The sequence below is a fragment of the Mirounga leonina genome, unplaced genomic scaffold (genome assembly GCF_011800145.1).
Source record: "Mirounga leonina isolate KUSES-001 unplaced genomic scaffold, KU_Mleo_1.0 Mir_176, whole genome shotgun sequence".
NCBI classification, from domain to species: Eukaryota; Metazoa; Chordata; class Mammalia; order Carnivora; family Phocidae; genus Mirounga; species Mirounga leonina.
The window spans coordinates 43,033,026-43,056,533 of record NW_023270454.1 but is presented as its reverse complement, the minus strand read 5'-3'; the positions used below and the strand labels follow the sequence as shown (position 1 = coordinate 43,056,533).

The 23,508-nt window shown below is 38.0% G+C and overlaps 1 protein-coding gene across 1 annotated transcript; it reads left to right on the top strand.

Annotated features, from left to right (window-relative positions):
- Positions 1–579: 579 nt before the first annotated feature.
- Positions 580–22,314, top strand: ZNF330 (zinc finger protein 330). The gene is made up of 10 exons (XM_035023018.1): positions 580–763; positions 2,850–2,982; positions 4,873–4,892; positions 4,997–5,067; positions 8,104–8,183; positions 13,845–13,971; positions 14,260–14,364; positions 18,768–18,814; positions 19,877–19,994; positions 21,347–22,314. Exons 2-10 carry the CDS (start codon positions 2,863–2,865, stop codon positions 21,616–21,618), a joined length of 960 nt encoding a protein of 319 aa, XP_034878909.1. The 5' UTR covers positions 580–763; positions 2,850–2,862; the 3' UTR covers positions 21,619–22,314.
- The last annotated feature ends 1,194 nt before the right edge of the window (positions 22,315–23,508 follow it).

Below are 23,508 nucleotides of genomic sequence, written 5' to 3'. Positions count from 1 at the left end.
TATATAGAAAGGACGACTAATTATCTGAGTGAGGTACAGGGAACAAGGGGACTGACCTCTACCTCCTAACCAAGAGATGAAGGAAGAGTGCAAAAATGAGCACCGTTCGCTTCATAGATGTTTAAAGCCAGTTGTCTTTGCAAGGGAGAGGATGTTAGGTTTCAATTAAGGACAAGGCAGAACACACACCAGAGGCCCAGAATGTGGGAGAATTTGTTCACAAAAGAATGGAGTTCATAGTTTGCACAGCAAACATGAAAAGTAGGATGTGAGGCACAAACGATGTAGGTAGCAGAAAGTTTCCAAAGAATTAGGCAAGAATTTAGTCAGTTAATGCAGTGTCAAGTTTGTGAGTTCATTTCCCTCTTCCTTTAGATTTCTCCTTTTCCGAAAAAAAATAAAATTGACCGGGCCTTCCTGTCCCCTGTCTTTCTGTTCTATTTTTCCTTATTCCCTCCTCTGTCAAATCCCTCATCCGGGAGTGGGAGTCCCGCCCCCCGCGGGAGTGGGCGGGACCGGGGCGGGGCAAACAGAAGTGGGCGGGCCCCTTCCTGTCGACGTGCTGCCGTAAGGTCGCTGCTGACGTAAGAGGACATCCGGTCCGGCTCCTAGTGTCGGAAATTGGCTCTGCCCACCCTCCTTCGGTTTTAGTAGCTCTTTCCCTGGAGTCGTGGCCCGCAAGTTGGAGTTGCTGCTGCCGCGGGCTGGTCTCACGCTATTCCCTGCCCTCTGCCCCCGGAGTGAGCCCGGCCTCCCCGCAAGGGTGAGCGAGGTCGGCCCGGAGCGCGCGTGAGGGAGGGTGTCCCGCGGGCGGGTGATGGTTGTCAGTTCCCCGAGCCGCATGGCACCTCCGCTGTTGCCTCTGGACGCCCCCATCACCCCGCTGGGTCCTCCGATTGCAGGCTTTTCCTCCAAAGCAGCGCTGACCCTGTGCCTCTTTCCTCATTTGATGACAGGCCACGTCTTAAGTCGAAGCGTTGCTGGAGAAGGGCTTACTTAAACCCATATAAGGCGTGAAAAATTTCACTCCTTTAAGTTTCCAAACCAAATGGGAGAAAAAAAATCGAGGCTCAGCCTGAGCCGATTCACCCCTGGGGGACGCAAAAATTCACCGGGATGATCACCCCGGATTGTTTTCTGAGTTCCTTTGGCAGGGGACTACACAGTTTTTTTCACCCTGTAGAATTTGGTCGTTTTAAATACTGAAAGGATGATCTCGTGGGCTTGTACGTTACTTAGCTGACCACCTACTAAACCTCCTGGCCTGATTTGTCTATATTTTTAAGTCGCAGCTTCCCACCACTTGGCTTTTGCTTGGACATTTTAACATAAGAGTTGAAACCCAAAGTAGGAAAACTTAGTAAGACGAGCTAGCTGGTGCATGATTTCGCCCTGTTGTAATAGGGCCTTTTAAATGAGAAGTGTGAATTTCTTCAAAGTGATTTTTGGGAATTCTCTTCATGTATCATGGGTGTGTTTTGGTTTCTTTGAAGAGAATGTTCGTGCCTTCAGGGAGATTGTGTCACAGTCACCAGTGAAACTTAATCCTGTCCTTGGAAGTTTAGAATTTGTAGATCTTGAACAGGGCCTAGACGTGTAAATCTGTATTTTTTAGGAATTTCTACAGTTGATTTTTGAGAATCACTCTTAGAAAAGACTTAAAAAATACGTATTTTGAAGAATGTTAAAGAAACTTGAGATTCATATTGTGAAGCAAGTACATAATAGGCCCATTTATTAGTGTGTCTCTTCATTTATTGACTGCTTAATATATGCCAGGCAGGGCGGGGAGGTAAACATTGTCAAGAAAGACAGGGCTGAAATCCTCAAGGAACTTGTAGTGTGCAGACTGGATGAATAGCCAAATAAAAATGTGTTATTTAGTAAAAATCTTGTTTTTCTCAGTGTGGTAGTTCTTTCAACTAAGTGATGAAAGATGAAAGCCCGTTTTAAAGTCCTTATTTATACAGGGCTTTACATACATACTCCTATATAATACATACTCTTAAACATAAATTTGAACTCTGTTAAAATTATATGCTCACTTACATGTAGAGAAGAGCAGCTTCCAGAGTCAAAGCAACTACAGTACCTTTAATATCTTCTCAGAGGGGGTTGGCTCTGTAGTTAATGTTGTCATTTGACTTTACTTGTTAGATGTTTTGTTTAGCTATTACACAGGAGAAATAAGACTTTATACTTCAAATCTTAACGTCAAGTTGAATGTATAGCTCAAAAAATGATATAAACTGAGTATATAATATACTTTTAAATTATTTCTTGTTAATGATATATGCCTAATTTTTAAAAAAATTTAGTACAGAGTAATTTTTATTTTTTATTTTTGATTTTTTTAAAGATTTATTTGAGAGAGCAGGAGCATAAGTGGGGGAGGGGCAGAGGGACAGAGAATCTTCAAGCAGACTCCCCACTGAGAGTGGAACCCCAAGGTGGAGTGGGGGGGTGGGGGCTTGATTCCAGTACCCAGACACTTAGGCACCCCATGTACAGAGTAATTTTTAAAGAATACTTAACATGAGAGAAACTTTTTCTCTTTTTTCTCACTGGGAAAAGAAAACGTTTGGCTTCTAGGATAAATTGTTTTGATGTTTACATTTTTTAGAATTGTTTGGTAGTGCAAATAAGTGCCTTATCTTAAAAGTTATCTATTTTATTTGGGGTAATGTATATTTAATATTTCATAAAGGCTTAAAATGTGCTTACCAGTCAAAATGACAGGATTGAGTTTAAAATTTAATGAGTGAAAACACTTCATTCTACTGTTTCTTGGTTTATTTACAAAAGCAAATGCAACCAGGCAATTGTATCTTCTCTGTTCTCTTGTGTAGAAAGTGGGGTAAAATGCCTAAAAAAAAGACTGGTGCGAGGAAGAAGGCAGAGAACCGCCGGGAACGTGAAAAACAGCTCAGAGCATCAAGAAGCACCATAGATTTAGCTAAACACCCATGCAATGCGTCAATGGTAACAGCTTTTTTGGATACCTGTTGGTGGTTGAAAAACTGTATAATACTTATCTGAAAAATGCCTGAATAAAATTTTAGTGAATACAGAGTTGCATATATTTTATTGAATTTCAAATCTGTGTTAGAGTCATGTCCATTGTTTTCATTAAGGCAGAGTAGCAATGATTTTGTTTGATTTTATGTTATTTATAAACCTAGCGTATTACCTTGGCTGCTGTTAGTGATAGATATGAAACAAGAATACATACTAGGGATTGTGTGACGTTTTCCAGCTTCTCTAACCTTATATGCATAAGTTGTCCTATTAGTTGGAGCCTTTTCATTATTTTTCTTGGCAGTTCTTAACTCATTTGATTTTTCTTTTCTAAACTTTTCACTTTTCTTGACATCTCTTTTGGCTAACTGTCCTGTTACCTTCTTTTCCTGTGCTCAGTGGGTTAGTCCTGATCATTTCTTTTTTTGGCCATATTTCTCTGAGTTGTCCCATAATTTCCTATTTCCAGTCCTCTCTACTTTTTCTATTCCTGCTACTCCTCTTTCTTCTTCTTCTTTTGTTTCACCTAAAGATCATATGAAATGCTTAATATGACTTAATTCCCTGAATGTTTCTTTTGCATCTGTTTTGTGCCAGGTACTATTTTAGGCACTGTGGGGTATACAAAAATGAATGACACAGTCCTTGTTTTGATAAGTTTATAGATCAGTTGTCTTGTGTATTTCTTAAGATTTGTTTGTTTGTAAGTGACAAATCCAACTTAAGTAACTTTAGGGAGAAAAAGAGTTTACTATTTCTATATTATTTCTATTTCTGTTTACTACATTTACTAACATGTAGTTGGGAAGGGCAAGGATGTAGCAGGGACGCTGGGACTTGGACAACTGGAACCTGGAACAACCGTGCAGTTCCATCTTTTGCTTGTGTTTCTTTTTCCTTATTAGTTCCATTTTTTCAGATTGTCTTACCCCATTTGTTTGGGTTTGTAGGTACTGGTAGCTTGTGTGTCTCACATCCCATAATGTTGTCAGAGAGGGAAAGAAGATAGCCCTGCTAACGTTTATGACTGGCATGGGGGGGGGGGGCGGATGGGAGGGACCAGGATTACATAACACAGATAGGACAGATGGTAGAGACTCCCTTCAGGGTCATTTCTAGAGAAGAGGGTTATGGGACAGACAAAAGAATTGACTCATATACATAAATACACATAATGAAGACTAGAATTTAATAAGTGTTGTAATAAATGTACAGTTAAGACTAAGGTACATTTGGGCAAAGCAGGGATAAACTTGAGTGCGTGGATGGGGTACAGTTCATAGAGGAGGTGGGTTCATCACCAGAACTTTCAACAGGTAAAGATTGTAAGGATAGACTTTTCAGGGAAAATCATTAGAATAGTAAGGCATGGAAAAAGTATAAGACCTATTTCATGAATGGCTGACAAATAGTGACTTTAATCTAAAGTGAATAGGCCAGCAAGGTTTGAAAGTGGTTAGGGACCAGATTGTTGAGAACTTTTAGTACCATGTTTAAGATTCTAGATTTTCTGCGAGCTTCATCATATTGTGTTCTCTACCATTTCTTGTGTCCATTCTGTAATATTTATCTGATTAAAAAGCAACATCAACAAAAAAACACAACCCCAAAACAAACCACTGCTGTATTTATATAGCCTCTTGTGGAAATGCTACTCCTTTCTTTGGTGTGGTATGTACGGGAACATACCTTTGTTATTAAGGTGTGTATAGATGCTTGTATATGTGGGTGAAGTTGGAGGCTTTGGGGAAGTGTTACTTAAATTTTAACATGAAAAACAGGGTATTCTTTATAATGCAAGTAAATTGGGAGTTTTCAATCAGAAAATTAATGTTATGTGTTTACATTTTACAGGAATGTGACAAGTGTCAGAGGTAAATTTTTATTTATTTCTTTTTCTATCTATATGTAATAAATAGATCCCCTCACCTTTTATCTGATATTGACTGAATTTTAAAATTTTATTTCACATGACAAGGCGGCAGAAGAATAGAGCGTTTTGCTATTTTTGCAATTCTGTACAGAAGTTACCAATTTGTGCACAGTGTGGTAAGTATATGATAACTGGGGACTTAAACCTTTTCTTTTTTTTTTTTTAAAGATTTTATTTATTTATTTGAGACAGAGAGAATGAGAGAGAGAGCACATGAGAGGGGGGAGGGTCAGAGGGAGAAGCAGGCTCCCCGCCGAGCAGGGAGCCCGATGCGGGACTTGATCCTGGGACTCCAGGATCATGACCTGAGCCGAAGGCAGTCGCTTAACCAACTGAGCCACCCAGGCGCCCTTAAACCTTTTCTTTTATCAACCATTTGTTTTGCAGTTAATCAGTTTGACTGGTTTATCATTTTTTATAGTACTGTAGACCTTACCATTAATGAAATAACAAATTGTTATTTGGTCTGTCTGACACTATCAAGTCTTGATTTTGTCTCTTTGATATAATGTTGAAAAATAATTAAGGTACAGTTTAGATACAGGTTACCACCATGTTGTAAACATTAAAAGATCAGATTTCAGACTAATAACATTTGGTGATCTGAATTTTTAGTTATACTAACTTTGTCTTGTTGATATCTGTTTGTATACTTTTCTAAGTTTTGATTCCTGCTGATATTGCCCACAGTATCTTAGACTGTTGAGAATAGATTTACTCCACATTTACTGATGCCAATTTTTTCTGTTTGGCATTAGCATATGATTCTTTTTTTTTAGCATATGATTCTTGAGTTTCCTCATATGTTTTCCCAAGTGATTGCAATAGAGTTCCTAAGCTCTGTATTCAGTTCCCAGGTATTTATTCAGAGTAAATGATTATTCAAAGTAAACTAAATGGTAAAACTAAGTGGTAGTTCATAGAACAAGATTGGTGTTTCCCAAATAGCCTTCCATAGAATACTTGAGCTATTAATAGGTATTTCTTTCTTTCTTTTCTTTGAGAGAAAGGGAGAGACAGAAGGAGGGGCAAAGGGAGAGGGAGAGAGAGAATCCCAAGCATGCTCCATGCCCAGTGCAGAGCCTAATGCAGGGCTCAATCTCGCAACAGTGAGATCAGGACCTGAGCTGAACAGACAGACACTTAAACAACTGAGTCACCCAGGCGTCTCTTAATAGGTATTTCTTAAAATAATACATATACTTGAGAAATGCTGCTTGTTTCATCCCTGCCTTTCTGTCTGGGAAATTTCTGTTACATATTTGTATGTTAAAGGTTCTGAAGACCTCCAGTAAAGAAACCTAATGAATTTTGTTCACACCAGATTTACTCCCCAAACTTTGATTTGAACAAATACTCCCTTTGGTTATGGGATGATAGTTTCAGGTGGAACACAATTTGGGGTATACTCACATAAATGTGTTTATGTATAACATTGTAGAAAATTAGGAAAGTTTAGGGCTATATCCCTGAATATTTCTAGCGTAGTTCTAGTTTTCTAAGAGGCCATCTTTTGAGGTTTATCAGCTCAGGTCTTGCTCCCATGGTCATGAGTTCAAGCACAGCATTAAGCAGGCCCAGGATGGAGCCTACTTAAAAAAAAAAAAAAATACTGGCCTAGAGAGACTACTTGTCTGCCAGTTTTTATATCTTTATTTTATAGAAGACAAATGAATATAGAATGAGAAAATAGAGGGGCTTCTGGGTGGCTCAGTCAGTTAAGTGTGGTGACGTAGGCTCAGGTCATGATCTCAGGGTCCTGGGATCCAGCCCTGCGTTGGGCTCCCTGCTGGGTGAGATGGGGTGGTCTGCTTGTCCCTCTCCCTCTGCCCCTCCCCCAGCTCGTGTGCTCGCACGCATGCTCTCTCTCTCTCAAATAAGTGAAATATTAAAAAAAAAAAAAAAGAATGAGAAAATAGATTATGAAGATTGAGTTCTTACTAGGACCATCCCATATTTTCATTGTTGGCTGGGCTTCAGTTATATAGTGCTGTGTACATGGATTTATTTCCCACTTACTGATTCTTATACTTAGACATGGAACAGTTGGGTAGCTGCTGTCTCTCTTCCCATTTCCTGTTGTCCTAGCTTTGTTCCTCAGATAATCAAGATAATGGAAAATTGTGCATCTTCTTTGTGTTTCATCTTCTACTTTGCAGAGTCTGAGATGGGTGATTAATATGTCACCTTAATTTTGACATAGAATATGATGAGTGAATTTCCTGATAGTGTTTCATGTTGGTAATTTGCTGCTAGATCAGAGCTTTTGTGGCTATATTGTGATTTTTAGCTCTATTACTGTATTCCTGTTTTTTCCACTCACTTGGGCACTATTTCAAAATTCTTTGGGAAGAATGTTTATTTGGGGGCTATGTTTGTCAATTTTTACATATGGATAAACTTAAAAAAAGAACTAGGTAAGTTACCTTATCATTGTTTGGTTTGGTTTGAGATGTTCTGTGGAAAGAAATAAACAATAGCTTCCAACCAGGCTGTTTTTATTGTTTTTTTGAGTAGAAATAAACAATAACTTCAAACCAGGCTATTATAAACTATAAAATTCATTTTAAAGCATAGCTTTTTAAAATCTGTATTAATTCATCTGAAAATTCACAAGATTTTAAACTGCTTTGATGATTGTTGGATTACAACTGTAACTTGCAATTTCTGATTTTAGTACAAACAATAATTAACATTTAATTTTATTATGCAATACATTTTTATAGATTTACTAGTAAATTTCTAATCTTAAAAGATATGATTCAGGTTAGATCTCTGTTATATCAGTCTTTTTATTTTTATTTTTTTTATTTTTATTTATTTATTTTTTTAAAGATTTTATTTATTTATTCATGAGAGACAGAGAGAGAGAAGCAGAGGGAGAAGCAGGCTCCCAAGGAGCAGGGAGCCCGATGCGGGACTCGATCCCAGGACACTGGGATCATGACCTGAGCCGAAGGCAGACGCTTAACCATCTGAGCCACCCAGGCGCCCCTGGTCTTTTTATTTTTAGTAATATGAGCAGTAAACTGATTTCTATCCATTTTCAAGTTATTGCTGTAGGAATTGAGGCTAGGTAAAAAGTGGCATTAGTGAATATTTACATGTACTACTTTGCATAAGACTACTAGTGCAAATTTGTCTCCTTACAGGGAAAACAAAGTGCATGATGAAGTCTTCAGACTGTGTCATAAAGCATGCTGGCGTGTATAGTACTGGCCTTGCAATGGTGGTAAGTTTCTTGTCTTCATTTCTTAGATGAGCAGGTTTCCAAGGATAAGAAAAGGCTTTCTGACCAGTGGTTATTTTTTCTAAATAGCACTGTTTTGTCCTTGATTCAGTCAGTCTGGAGTTTTCTGGATTATCTGTGCATATTATTTGTATGATTTTCCTATACTATCCACTTATTTTTGATTGCTTCCTTTTTTTCTTATTGGAAAACATACAAGAAATGGAAACTTATTTAAAGTTGACTTAAACAAAAATTCATTTGTCAGTGGTACCTTTCTAAAGTATATTAATCAGACTTCATAGGATGTCACTTACTGTACTGAAAGCCCTGCTTAAGCAAGGTTCAAGCTTTTGGTTAAAAAGCAGCCTAGTTTCAAAAGAACCTAGTATTAGTAGCTTTTTTATAGCTTTACATTTCAAAAAAGAATACATATTTAACATAGACTTATGCATAATTTCCTCATTACATGTAGAATTTTCTAAGGAAATTCATTGTTTTAAATACAGGCATACCTCAGAGATATTGTAGGTTGGCTACAGACAGTTGTAATAAAGCAAATATTGCAATAGAACAAGTCAAAATTAATTTTTTGGTTTCCCAGTGCATGTAAAGGTTATGTTTACAGTATTTACTGTACTGTAGTCTATTTAATGTGTAATAGCATTAATCTAAAGAAACATTTTAAATACCTTAATTTAAAAATATTGCTGTAAAATGCTAACCATGATCTGATCTTTCAGTGAGTCGTAATCTTTTGCTGGTGGAAAGTCTTCCTTTGATGTTCTCAGCTGCTGATCAGGGTGGTGGTTACTAAAGGTTGGGGTGGCTGTTGCAATTTCTTAAAATAACTATTTCTCCATAGTATGTGATGCTATTTGATAGCATCTTACCCACAGGAGAACTTCTTTCAAAATTGAAGTCAGTCCTGTCAAACCCCTGCTGGTGCTTTATAATCCAAGTTTATGTGATATTCTCAATCCTAGGTTGTCATTTCAGCATTCTTTGCAGCATCTTCACCAGGAGTAGATTCCATCTCAAGAAATCACTTTCTTTGTTCATGCATAAGAAGCAGCTCCTCATCTGTTTTATCATGAGGTCGCAGCAATTCAGTCCCATCTTCAGGCTCCACGTTTTTATTCTTTTGGTATTTCCACCACATTTGCAGTTAACTTTCTCCACTGAAGTCTCGAACCCCTCAAAGTTATCCATGACAGTTGGAATCAATTCTTCCTAACTGCTGTTAATGTTGATATTTTGATCTGTTCCCATGAATCAGTAATGTTCTTAAAGGCATCTAGGATCGTGAATCCTTTCCAAGTTTTCAGTTTACTTTGCCCAGATCCATTAGATGAATCACTATCTATGGCAGCTATAACCTTATGAAATATATTTCTAAATAAAAAGACTTGAAAGTCAAAATGACTTGTTGATGCAGGGGTTGCAGAATGGATGCTGTGTTAGCAGTCATGAAAACATTAATTTCATTGTATCTCCCCATCAGAGCTCTTGAGTACCAGCTGCATTTTGAAAAGAATCCTTTTTCTGAGCAGTAGGTCTCAACAGTGGGTTTAAAGTATTCAGCAAACCGTGTTGTAAATAGATGTGCTGTCATCCAGGCTTTCTTGTTCCATTTCTTAGGGAGCACAGGCAGAGTAGATTTAGCATAATTCTTAAGGGCCCCAGGATTTTCAGAATGGTAGGTTAGTATTAACTTTAGCCTAAAGTTACCGACCAGCTCTATTAGCCCCTAATAGGAGAGTCAGCCTGTCCTTTGAAGCTTTGAAGCCAGGCACTGACTTCTCTTCTCTAGCTATGAAAGTCCTAGATGGCATCTTCAAATTTAAGGCTATTTTGTCAACATTGAAAATCTGTGGCATAGTGTAACCACTTTCATGAATTATCTTAGCTGGATCTTCTGGATGACTTGCTATAGCTTCTGTATCAGTGCTTTCTGCTTCACCTTGCATTTTGATGTTTTGGAGACGGCTTCTTTCCTTAAGCCTCATGACCCAACCTCTGCCAGCTTCCAACTTTTCTTCTGCAGCTTCCTCACCTCTCTCAGTTTTCATAGAACTGAAGAGAGTTAGGGCCTTGCTCTGAATTAGGCTTTGGCTTTAGAGAGTGTTGTGGCTGATTTGATCTTCTATCCAGACCACTCAGACTTTCTCCATATCAACAATAAGGCTGTTTTGCTTTTTTATCATTTGTGTGTTCATTGGAATAGCATTGTTAGTTTCCTTCAAGAGCCTTTTTTTTGCATTCACAACTTGGCTGAGTATTTGGCACAAGAGGCTTACTTTTGGCCTTTCTCAGCTTTCAGCCTGCCTTCCTCACGAAGCTTAATCCTAGCTTTAGATTTAAAAGTGAGAAATGTACAGCTCTTTTACTTGAACACTTAAGAGGCCATTGTAGGGTTATCAATTGGCCTAATGTCAATAATGTTGTGTCTCAGGGAATAGGGAAGCCCGAGGAGAGGGAGAGAGGTGGGCGAACAGCTGGTTGGTAGAACAGTCAGAATACATATAACATTTACCAATTAAATTTGCTGTCTTACACGGGCATGGTTTGTGCACTCCAAAACAATTTTAATAGTAATATCAAAGAGCACAGATCACCATAACAAATATAATAATAATAAAAAAGTTTGAAATGTGAGAATTACTGAAATGTGATGCAGAGACATGAAATGAGCAAATTCTGGTGGAAAAATGGCACTGATGATTGCAGGGTAGCCACATACCTTCAATTTATAAAAAATACACTAGCTGTGAAGTGCAGTAAAATGAAGCATAACAAAATGAGGTATGCTGTAATAAAAAGAGTTGTGTAATGCATTTTGCTCTCTTTTTCACTAAAAAGTATCTCTTTAACCAATTTTACTGTATTCTGTTGTGTGGTTTACTTATTTTTTTTTTAAAGATTTATTTATTTATTTGAAAGAGGAGGGGATACAGAGGGAGAGGGAGAGAGAAACCCAAGCAGACTTCACACTGAGTGCGGAGCCCGATGTGGGGCCATTCTCAAATCCCTGAGATCACAACCTGAGCCCAAACCAAGAGTTGGATGCTTTAAAGACTGTGCCACCCAGGCTCCCCTCTGTTGTGTGATTTTATGCCCAGGTCCAAATTTCATTCCATGAGGAAAGTAATAGTACCTCTATGTCAAGTAGATATTTTATTTATAGCAACTTGCCAAGAACATAATTTTCTGTCATGATTTATATGATTTATTTCATGTGTGCATATCTTACAAAAGCAAGAAACTAGACTTATTCATCAGTATCTTGTGAATTCCTCTTCATTTTAAATACAGGATTGTCATTGTTATCTTTATTCATAAATCAATGTAGTCTTCCTTGGTAGCTTGCTTATGTCCAGATTTATCAAATGCTTTTTAAAAAATTCACTAAGTTATATGAATGTGAGTGATCTCTTACATAAAACATTTCAGTAGACTCATGTATCATTAGCTATAAATTCTAGAAAAGTGATTTTTTGGGAATCTTCTATTTGCCTGTTGAAATTCCCTTTCTCTTCCCTCTTCCCCACCCTGCTTTGCCCTGGGAACCTCACCTGTGTGTATGGACTAGATCAATGGCTTTCTTACCTTCTGGCTTCCCTTTGGGTTCAGCCAATGGAAGACCCTGGCAGGAAAACATGTAGATGGGAGGACAGTACAATCTGGGTGTTTATTCTCTCAGATCTCTCTACCAGGTTATCCTAGTTTGGACATGAATTGGCCACAGTTCCTCTCTATATGGCCCGGTAATCCTCTCTACACTGCTCTCTCTTAAGGTTCTGATAACTCTCTCCACTCCCCTTGTTTCAGGCTCAGAGGTGGTAACTGCATCATCCCTTATGTTTTTTCTAAGCCTTTCCCTGTCCTTTGTAAATCATCTCTTGTAAACTCTCCAGGATTACCCAGTTTAGTGTGTCATCTTTTTGTTGTTAGAATCTTGAATGTTCCAAGAGATGTATTGGAGGATTTGCTATCCACGGTGATAATCCATTTTTGCAGCTGCAAAAACACCCTTTCTATTTGTTCTTTACTAATTCTGTTACAGAGTCTTGAATACTAGAACACTGAATTGAGATTCGGAACACCGTGGTTTAAATCCTAGCTCCACTGTCGTGTAGCTCTGGGATTTGGATTTAAGACTTAGGCCCATATTTGTCACCTGTAAAGGAAAGACCGTCTAGTCCCATTTTCTTTTTTTTTAAATTTTATTTATTTATTTGTCAGAGAGAGAGAGCATGCACAAGCAGGGGGAGTGGCAGGCAGAGGGAGAAGCAGGCTCCCCGCTGAGCAAGGAGCCTGATGTGGGACTTGATCCCAGGACCCTGAGATCATGACCTCAGCCCAAGGCAGATGCTTAACCGACGGAGCCACCCAGGCGTCCCTAGTCTCATTTTCTTAAGATTCTTTCTAGCAATTAATATTCTATAGATGTCATTGTGTTATTGAAAGGTATAGTCTTTCTCTCTTATCTTGATGTAAAATTGGAGAGTCTTATCCTGGTATTTAATTCTGTATAGTTTATTTTAATTTTTTTCCACAAAGAAATGTAATGATTCAAAGCACAAGTCACCTTAACAGAAAAAAGATGCTGACAGAAGTTTAATATTTTTTCTCAGTTATTCTAGAAAAGCTATGTGAATTATTTTTATTTTTTATTTTTTTTAAAGATTTTATTGATTTGACAGAGAGAGACACAGCGAGAGAGGGAACACAAGCAGGGGGAGTGGGAGAGGGAGAAGCAGGCTTCCCGCCGAGCAGGGGGCCTGACATGGGGCTCGATCCCAGGACCCTGGGACCATGACCCGAGCTGAAGGCAGACGCTTAACCAACTGAGCCACCCAGGCGCCCCAGCTATGTGAATTATTTTATAAATGATTCAGGAAGGAATTTTCTTAAGTGAGAAATACTTCCTTTTTTTTTTTGGAAGATGGAATATATATTTATTATAAATCACAATATCACAGGTGCACAACATAATGATTTGATATTTGTGTATATTGCAAAATGATCACCACAATAAGTCTAGTTAACATCTATCACCTCACATAGTTACAATTTTTTTCTTGTGATGAGAACTTTTAAGATCTACTCTCCTCGCAACTTTCAAATAAATAATACAGTATTATTGACTATAGTCTCCATGCTATACACTACATCCCCATGACTTATTTAATATGTAACTGGAGGTTTGTACCTTTTTTATTATTACTATGTTCAATTAGAAGTCAGAAATATTTCTAATTGAAAAAATTCAGTTTAGTTACTGTAATTGTTATAGATAAGAATGCTTAAATGTGGACTCTGGACACCATTCAAATTAGAATTCAATTTGAAGGCAACACTTTTAGCTCCGTGACTTACTTTAATGATCAGTACTGGGGTTAAGTGTATAGTTTCCCCCTTCTTTTTCTTTTGATTTATAGCCAAGTTTTTTATATCGTAAATAGCTGCTGGTGAAGTAGTTTGATTTTCAGAGAACCCTCTTTAATTTTGGCTTAAACAGAAATTTTTTTTAATGAAGCCACCCACTATCGCTGAGGGTTGATAAATTGCTAAATGTCTACAATTTTGATGGTTGCCCTTGGCTAAACAATGGTTGCAGCCAGGCAAGTGACAAAGATTTTTTGTGTTCCTTGGTTTCAGGGTGCTATATGTGACTTCTGTGAAGCCTGGGTTTGCCATGGTAGGAAATGTCTTAGTACCCATGCCTGCGCCTGCCCTCTTACTGATGCTGAGTGTGTGGAGTGTGAACGAGGTGTCTGGGACCACGGTGAGTGATTACATGCACGTGGTGAACTTTACTGTATTAAGTAAAGGCTGACTTTGAAACATTCTGGGTGCTCTTTTTATATGAGTAGCCAGGGGATTGTGGGAGTCCCCTTTTTTATGGTTCAGTTTGGCAGTTTTCATTGTAGCCTTTACCAGAACAAAAACTACTGTGTCACTTTGGTGTAATTCTGAAGTAAATCGCTTGACTTCTTTAAATTGATATTTATGGCTTCTTTAAATTGAAATTTATCATGGTTACATTTGTGGGTTTTGTTTTTTAATCCAATAGGAGGCAGAATATTCAGTTGTTCTTTTTGTCATAACTTTCTCTGTGAAGATGATCAATTTGAACATCAAGCCAGCTGCCAGGTTTTAGAGGCGGAAACATTCAAATGTAAGTTTTTATAAATTAGATGTCCTTTATACCCAGAATTCTTAATAGTATTAAGTGTTAGACTCAAAAAAGAATCTAGTTTTTTATGCAGCCTCTTGTGGACTATAATTCAACTTAATATCTATTTTCCGTTTCTAAAAAAAATTCAGAACCACATAGTCTGTTCTTTTCAGTAGGGATGCCACTGGCATTTTGGTTGGGTCAGTTCTTTGTTATGTGGAATTGATTATAGGACTGTAGCCTTCCTGGTCCTGAGTACTAAGTACCATTTTCACCTCCAAGTTATTATAACAACTCCCACCCCTACCCGCCACCCCCCGCCCCCCTCCCCCACCAAACCCACACACATTTCCAAATGCCTTCAAGTAAGTGATACGTAATACTACCCCTGGTTTGTTCCTGCTAGTTGGTTTCGGTGATTGTTAGACAAGAGTATGCATCAGAAACACCTGTGGAGGTTTTTTAAACATACAGCCACCCAGGCCTCATCCCTGAGATTCTTTGAAGTCTGTGGTAGGTGCAGGCCTATGTATTTTACCCACACACGTAATTGTCATGTATCTTTCAGTTTGAGAACCAGTGTAACGTTCTCAATGGTATTATCTTTACAGATTACATTTTATTTCCGCATTATTTTTGATTCTCAAAAGCTCAAAATTTAGAGTCAAACACCTCCTGGTTATGTGATTTTGGGCAAATCACCAAATCTTTCTAAAGCTGAATTTCCTTATTTATTAAAAGAAGATGCTAATTTCTTTTTCAAAGAGTTAATTAAAATGAGAATCCATATAAAGTGTTATTATGGTACCTTTTACTTAGAAAGCCTTTATTAAATATCGTTATAGAAAAGGCTGAAATTCCCCAGGTACTCACTTGCTTGAATTTGGTTTTTCTTTTGATAAGAAATGCTAATCTCTATATTCTCTTACAAATTTAAAGTTGATAAGTTGTCAGTTTTAATATATACATAGATGCATATATATGTAATTCTTACAATATTCATATAGAAATTCTCAAAGGTTAAAGAACATCTCAAAGTAGATAGCATTTTTGAGCCATTCTTAGGCTTCTGCAAAATCTGTAATATAAAAATTGAATTACTTTATTTGGAGCCTGAGAACTTTGAGTATTTTGTAGCATTTGACCCCAAAGACTGGCAGTTGTGAGTGATAAGACTATAATTTCATCAGGAAGTTTTAGTGATTCAGTAAAAGACAAAAGGAAAAATACAAAAGCAGAATAGTTGACAGGATTTTAAGATAAATCTATCATCATGTCTTTGATACTTGATATTAAGGTTATGTTCATTGCAGGTTCCTAGGTATCTTTGGTTTACTGTAGTTTATCTTCTTTACTTTTTTTTCATTGCTTTAGTTTTTTTCTTGCCATTCTTTCTTTGCCAGTTGCCATTCAATGCTTGTTTTTTTCTGAAATATTTTCCTAATCATACCCATAGGCCACAAAGGTATAGCTTGTTTCCACCCCCTTAACTGGTTATATCTCATCATTTATAGGTTTGACCTTACTTAGGAATTGGGAGATATAGAAATTCTTTAAGATACTTATTTACCTGCATTATCAGTGGGAAAGATGTTTTAAGAAAAAACAAAACAAATACGTTGACTCTGCCTCTATTTTTTTAAATAATTAAAATGGCTCCAGGACTTCTAATTTAAAATGGCTTGTTATCAGCAGAGTTTGATGCATCCCAACCTACTCTTTTAAAATACTCTGAAGACATAGAAATAGATTTAAAATGGAAACCATTCCCCAGTTTAAAACTAGGAAAGTCAAACTATTTTTATATTTATTTATGTATTTATGTATTTATTTATTTATTTAAGATTTTAATTTATTTTTTGACAGAGAGCAAGACAGCGAGAGAGGGAACACAAGCAGGGGGAGTGGGAGAGGGAGAAGCAGGCTTCCCGCCGAGCAAGGAGCCAGATGTGGGGCTCGATCCCAGAACCCTGGGATCATGACCTGAGCCGAAGGCAGACGCTTAACGACTGAGTCACCCAGGCGCCCCGTCAAACTATTTTTAGAATCTGGGAGAAATGCATTGTTTATATAAGTCCAAAATTGTAACTCTTGGGGAGAGAAATAACTGGGCAGTGAACCAGAGTGCATATGTGTTGGCTTGAGGTAATCAGGGAGAGAAGAATGGCAGAGCCATGTTCCATCCTAGGTTGAGTTCCCAGAAGTAAGGATGAGGGCAAGATAGACAAAATTAATTTCTTGGGATCATGTCTTTGTGGCACGTAGAAGACTCAAGTAGTGGGGATGGGAAAAGATTCTATATCAGAAATTCCTGGGGCTCCTTGGTGGCTCAGTCAGTTAAGCATCTGCCTTCTGCTCATGTCATGATCCCAGGGTCCTGGTATTGAGCTCCAGGTGGGGCTCCCTGCTCAGCGGGAAGCCTGCTTCTCCCTCTGCCTGCTGCTTTGCCTACTTGTGATCGCTCTTTCTCTCTGTCAAAAATAAATAAATAAAATATTAAAAAAAAAAGATGCCTGGTGTACACTGGGAGATTGGGTTGGGAACTTTGTACTTTCAGTGTGTGTTCTGGCTATGTATTTGAAAGAGATTTATAACATTTTGGTTAAGTATATCCTTTTTCTTTTTCTTTCTTTTTTTTGACTGAATGAAGAAGGAACCAAAAAACTCCCTGGGCATATCTTCAGGTGGAAATGATTGAGATTTCAGATTTTTGTCCCCACAGACTGAATGAAATAATATGGTTATTACTGAAGTACTTTGGTATACTTATATATGCCTTATATAGTTAACCCTTGAACAGTATGAGGGTTAGGGGCACCAACCCTCTGCACAGTTGAAAATCTGCATATAACTTCTGACTCCCCAAAAACTTAACTGCTAATAGCCTATTGTTGACCAGAAGCCTTACTGATAACATAAATGGTTGATTAACACATATTTTGTATGTATTATATGATATATTCTTACAATAAAGTAAGCTAGAGAAAGTAAAACGTTACTACGGAAATCATAAGGCAGAGAAGATACATTTAAAGCACTGCACTGTATTTATTGAAATAAATTTGCACATAAGCAGACTGGCACAGTTCAAACCCATGTTGTTCAAGGGTCAACTGTATATAGTAAGTACTCAGTTGATTTTTTAACTTTTATTATTAACACATAGGACAAATAATACATATCCAACTGAATTATTGGCATTACGGTGGAAGAAAGCAGGATACTCGGACAGAAGCAATAATAATACATATAATTGAGAGCATCATTTCTGAGTGTAAAAAAAGTACTTGCCTGTTCACATAAAAAAGGCTACCCATGAACCAGGCAAAATTAAGTAAAAGAATTCCCAAATTAGAAACATCTGGTCAAATATTTGCATTACAAAGACAGGCTTCCTTTTACTTGTTTTCCTTTTTATTTTTTCAAGACCTTTAAGTGAATTGAAAGTTAATAGTTTATATTCAGGCTTTATTAGTGTAAGGCTTAGTTTATTTTCTCTTTCTATACCTCTGGTACTTATTTTTTTCTTCCATTTCTGGCACAGTCAATATGTGCCAGACATTCTGGCTGTTCTAATATATTTGCACTTAAGTTTAGGTTTTTCCTCAGTAATTACAGGTAATGACCAAAATTAACATGGCTTACTGACTAAAATAGTAATAAAATATTTTGGGATTTTTCCCATCTTTTCCTGCCCACTTAAACATTATTTTCTCTTCATAACTACCCTTTCTACCTGAAGTATTCTATTCCCTTATCAGAAGTTATGCAAAAAATGGCAATAGCCTGCGTCATCAGGAGAGATTATATATTAATGGAGAAAATTATTCTTTTTAAGATTTATTTATTTATTTTTTAAAGATTTTATTTATTTACTTGAGAGAGAGTGAGAGAGAGAGCATGAGCAGGGCGAGGGGCAGAGGGAGAAGCAGACTCCCTACTGAGCAGGGAGCTTGATGTGGGGCTCCATTCCAGGACCCTGGGATCATACCTGAGCTGAAGGCAGATGCTTAACCAACTGAGTCACCCAGGTGTTCCTCTTTTTGAGATTTAAGCATTATGTGATAAAGGGAAGAACTTCAGCCAGTGTCATGAAAAAAAGGATGTCTCACCATTTCAGTTTTCTAAATATAATTAATGAAGTTTGCCATCTCCTAGAACGGGAGAAGTGGAAGGAGATTGGAGAATAATTAGTGTCATACTAGCGAAAGAATGCTGGGTGTGTGCACTTCGTTTCCTTCCTTCTGGCTGGGGATTCCATCTCATTTTATGTGCCCTCTAGGTTATATTATGAGACCAAAAAAAATGTTAATAATTGATCTAAGTACATCAAGTATAAATCTGTGGAAAATAGTGTTTTCGTTCGAAGTTTGAATCTGGACATTATGTATTTTTGCCCATAGGTGTTTCATGCAATCGACTTGGTCAGCATTCCTGTCTCCGTTGTAAGGTATACTTGTTTGCTATTTTTAGATTTGGTTTTTAATCCCAGTACTCCTCCACCTTGAATTATTTATAGCTATTATTAATCTATAAGGGTCTTTAAACATTATGTAGTTTACTTCTTTTATTTTGGAGATTGTGAAATTGAATTGAGAAAGCTGAATGACTTTCCAAAGGTCATCCAGTTGGCTTATCTTAGAGTCGACACTAATGCACATGTCTCCTGAATCTTCGCTCAGTGTTTTTACACATTACATTTATGGAGAATATTCTGACCAAAATGTTGAGAGTATATTTTAATTAATATCACAATTCACTTGCTTAGGAGAGTTTGAGTAAAGTGAAGATTTCCATAATGTTCTATTTCCTTAGATCTTGTCTCCAGCATTTCTGTTTGTCAAAAATCATTAAACAGGTGCAGTGAATTCACTTCCTATCAGAAACATTTCTCCGGTTCTTCTGGTCCTAACCCTGTCTCTTGTTTCTCTCTCAAATCTGCCCCAATTTGGCCAAATGGCTTTCAGGTGTTGTCTATGCTGTTTCCTCTGCCTTAGATCTCTCTTCCCATTTTGCTTATCCTACTGTACCCTTGTTCTCCTTCAGATCTCAGCCAACACATCATGTTTTCCAGTAAACCTTTCCTGAATCCCATATCCTGTTTAGTGCCCCTCCGCTGCACTTCCCTTTCATTGCAGAGTGTTTCACAATTATCTTTCCACTTGTCTTGTGTCCCCAGTTAGGTTATGTATCTGTGAGGGTGGATAGGCTATTCACCATTATGTCATCAGGGGCTTTGTGAATGCTCATATATTTATGAATGAATCAGTGTGCCTACACTGTTCATATCCTATGTATAGTTTCTGCTTTATGTTAGGTCATAGTTCAAAGAGTTCTGGCAAAGACCATTTCCCTTAAGAAATTTAAATCAGGAGTGTGACCAGTCCCAACAAAAGTCTTAATCTCTACCCTAACAAAACTGCCTTTAAATCTCCAGGAAATATTTAGTGATAATTTTGTATATTTTTTTGAATTATTTATTTACTTGCTTATTTTTACTTCTCCTATGTAGGCTTGTTTCTGTGATGATCATACAAGGAGCAAAGTGTTTAAGCAAGAAAAAGGAAAACAGCCTCCCTGCCCCAAATGTGGACATGAAACTCAGGAAACTAAGGATCTCAGCATGTCAAGTAAGGCTCTTCTTAAAATACCAATGGAGTGATTTTGCTTTCTTGCTTAGATAAGATTTATCTCTTTTTTTTCTCTTTCTATTTTTGTTTTTGCCTCTTCTTTGTATTTGAAAAGATGAATGTGTTCTCTTAAGCAAATGGAATTTTACAGCCTTGGAAAATTTGTGGGTGAAGTTTCTCAATTTAACTTAAGAAATACACCATCATTCACTTTGATATTTGGCATTTGACTCAGTTAATGACATAGTGAATACTGAAATTTAAGACCAAAAAGTGATTTTTCTGCCTTTGCTGAAGCTTTCCTTGTTAAATAATTGAGTAGCTATAAATCTTTAATATTCGAGTGCTGGTAATCTTCAGTGCTTGGAAGTTGGAATTCATTCTGAAGCTTTTTGTAGTTGTGTGGTATTTGAGCAGCTATGCTTATTATGTAATATATCACTACTATAGGAAATTGTTTTGTGGTTTTTACATAACTTTTTTGTGAAGGAGTAAGACTACTACAGACATGCTTATAGTAATGCAGCTTACAATTTTGTTAAAGAGAATTTGACTCTTTACCAAACGTAGCAGAATGGAACCATAATTCTAAATGACCCTGATAATACTTTTGTTTAATCAAAGAAGTAGTTGTACAATGAGGTGAGACTGATGATTTTGCTGATTTTTTGCACTAAACCGTATTGCCACTTAGGCAGAAGAAATGAAGGGCTTTGTCTTGTCGGACACCAGAATTACAGAGTAGTTCTCTTAAGAAAAATGTGTAGTGACATGAATTCAACAGTTCTGTGATTTGAAAATAAAATTTTAATCTGTCAAATGAAGAGCATTTTAGTTTTTAACATGCCTTATTTGAATTCTGTTTGGAGAGTGCTATTGTTCTTTTTTTTTTTTTTTAAGATTTTATTTATTTTTTTGACAGAGAGAGACATAGAGAGAGAGGGAACACAAGCAGGGGGAGTGGGAGAGGGAGAAGCAGGCTTCCCGCGCAGCAGGGAGCCCGATGCGGGGCTCGATCCCAGGACCCTGGGATCATGACCTGAGCCGAAAGCAGACGCTTAACAGCTGAGCCACCCAGGCGCCCCCTTATTTTGTTTTCCAACTTTTTCTAGATTTAGTGAAATGACACTGTTGTCTTTATTATTTGTTATATATGGTATGTGTATAGACTCTGAGTAGGATAGAACCGATTGTTGTTACTCAGGTCTCCTTTCTTTCCAGTTAAGTGAGGAAATTAGGAAAATGGGAGTAAGAAGCAGCCAGTCAAGTTCATGTAATTTTGCATATTGTAGAGAAAAGTGAAGCTATAAAGAATCGGAACAAAGTGCCATGTACATGTCTGTCTTTTGCAGCACGCTCCCTGAAATTTGGCAGGCAGACTGGGGGTGAAGAGGGAGATGGAGCTTCTGGCTATGACGCCTATTGGAAGAACCTTTCTTCTGATAAGTGTGGTGATAGCTACCATGATGAAGAGGAAGATGAAGATGAAGCAGAGGATGATGAAGAGGAAGAAGATGAAGTTGGAAAGGATTCAGATGCTGAGTCATCCGATTTATTTACCAATTTGAATTTAGGAAGGACCTATGCCAGCGGCTATGCCCACTATGAGGAACAAGACAACTAGGAGAGCGGCTTGCCCCTGCGGGACCGTGTCTGAGAGGAGCCGGAATATGTGTGCCTGATGAATTGGGTGTGGGTGTTCAGAAGTACTGTCACTTAGCCTTGTGCAAAAGACTAGTCACATTCACGGGGGCAAGGAGTAGGGCATGGCATTTTTATAGGAACTGATAATCAGGCTTATAGCATAAGAAAAATGAGTTCCAAATATAAGATGTGTATTGATCCAAACAACTGAAGCATCGTGGATTGGAGTTTTACTGATTTCAGTAATCAGTAGGTTATGCCAATTAGATACATACACAGGATAAAAGAATAGGATGGTAATATATTTGATTGAAATTAAATTGCTGTTTTTATTAAAAAACACTGCTTATATTCATTCTGATTTTGTAAGATGGTAATGGGTAAAACGAATTATTGTATTTTTCCTTGTAGGTCCACAGGATGAGAGTCAGACGTTAAATGCTGAATTTTCATTAAATATTCATGTTATCTTAAGTAGTCATGATATGTATGTTTTAGCAATTACTCATTGATTTTTTTTCTTCACAGTGTGTGCCCTGAACAGCACCTGTTATGAATGCCTAAATGTATAGACAAAGGTGACCACGTAGCTCGTTTTCAGAGACACGGAGACAGTATTATTATACAGATGCATTATGCATTTGTCTTTGAATAAATCTAGTATTTCACTTACGTACTTTTGATATTGAATTTCTTGTTCTTAACTTTTTAAACTTACTTTGGAAAGCATTTCCAATATTTTTTATAAACTGCTTCATTTTTCATCTACTACGCAAAATAGGTAGCAGAGATTAGTGGTGTGGTAGATGCAGACTTTTGCGGCTAGAGTCCATCACTCATGGTAGGTGGAGAACAGGAAGTTGTGGGCGCAGGTTCCAGTTGTACACCTTACCCTGGCGATGGCTTGGGATGGTGTGCTAGAGAGGAATGTGTTAGTGCCCCGGCTGGCATTTGAGAAGGATGGAGAAAATTGTAGCTGTAAGGATAAAAGGGTTGGATGGCTATTGCTAGGCCATTCTTACTCTATAGAAACATAATGAACAGCTGAGGGCAATAATGGGCCGTGGGAAGCCAGGTGTGAAAGCCAGAGGGCCTCTGGATGCACGGGAACTAGTTTTCATCTCTTGCAGCAGGATGGCTGAGAAAGCTGAGGCCCAAGCACAGGACTTAATAGTCTGTATGGATAGACTTCAAGACAGTTGCCAATCAAGGCAGGTCTGTTACGTAGCGGTCAGGGCACTTGTTGAGAAAACCCAGGACCCTGACAAGTGAGGTGGAGGCATCTGAATGGATGCCGCCGAAGATGTTTACTCCACAGACTCCTGAACTTTCTGGGCCTGCAGTCGCAGCCCACCCCTCTCTGGTAAGGGCAGACACTCCTGCCCTGCCTCCAAGCTGGGTGACAATGCAGAGCTCTCTCCCCAGGCAACAAGTCCCCCCTTTAGGACTTGTCCTATCTCCAGGCTACTAGGTTTTGAATTAGGATTAAATAGCTATAATTTGGGTTAAGGAAAACTCAGCGGGAGAGGTGCTGGGCCTGCAGAGAAGACCAGAGTCTACCCCAAGGAGCTGCAAGAATTGGCCAGCGTGGACTGGGAGGAGCTGGAGGAGTACATGAGGCCAGAATCAGGGTGAAGATCAAGAGAGTCCGATCATAAACTAGGGAAGAACTTAATAGCACCCACATTGGGTCCTTGGGTTGCAGGATAAGAGCTATCTTAAATTAATAGGATTTAACACCCTCGTTGAGATCCTGGGAGTTGGTATGAACTCACTCTACCAGGATGGCTCCTAGAAGCATGGAAAAAGCAATGACTGATTCTGAGCAAAAGCAAAGTTGAAATGCAAGCATATTACTGTGGCAGAGTGT

Excerpts from the sequence above, each read along its gene's own strand:
- ZNF330 (XM_035023018.1), top strand. The coding sequence starts at position 2,863 with ATGCCTAAAAAAAAGACTGGTGCGAGGAAGAAGGCAGAGAACCGCCGG. Across the intron at positions 4,893-4,996 it reads GAATGTGACAAGTGTCAGAG|GCGGCAGAAGAATAGAGCGT; the intron begins GTAAATTTTTAT and ends TCACATGACAAG. Across the intron at positions 8,184-13,844 it reads GTACTGGCCTTGCAATGGTG|GGTGCTATATGTGACTTCTG; the intron begins GTAAGTTTCTTG and ends CCTTGGTTTCAG.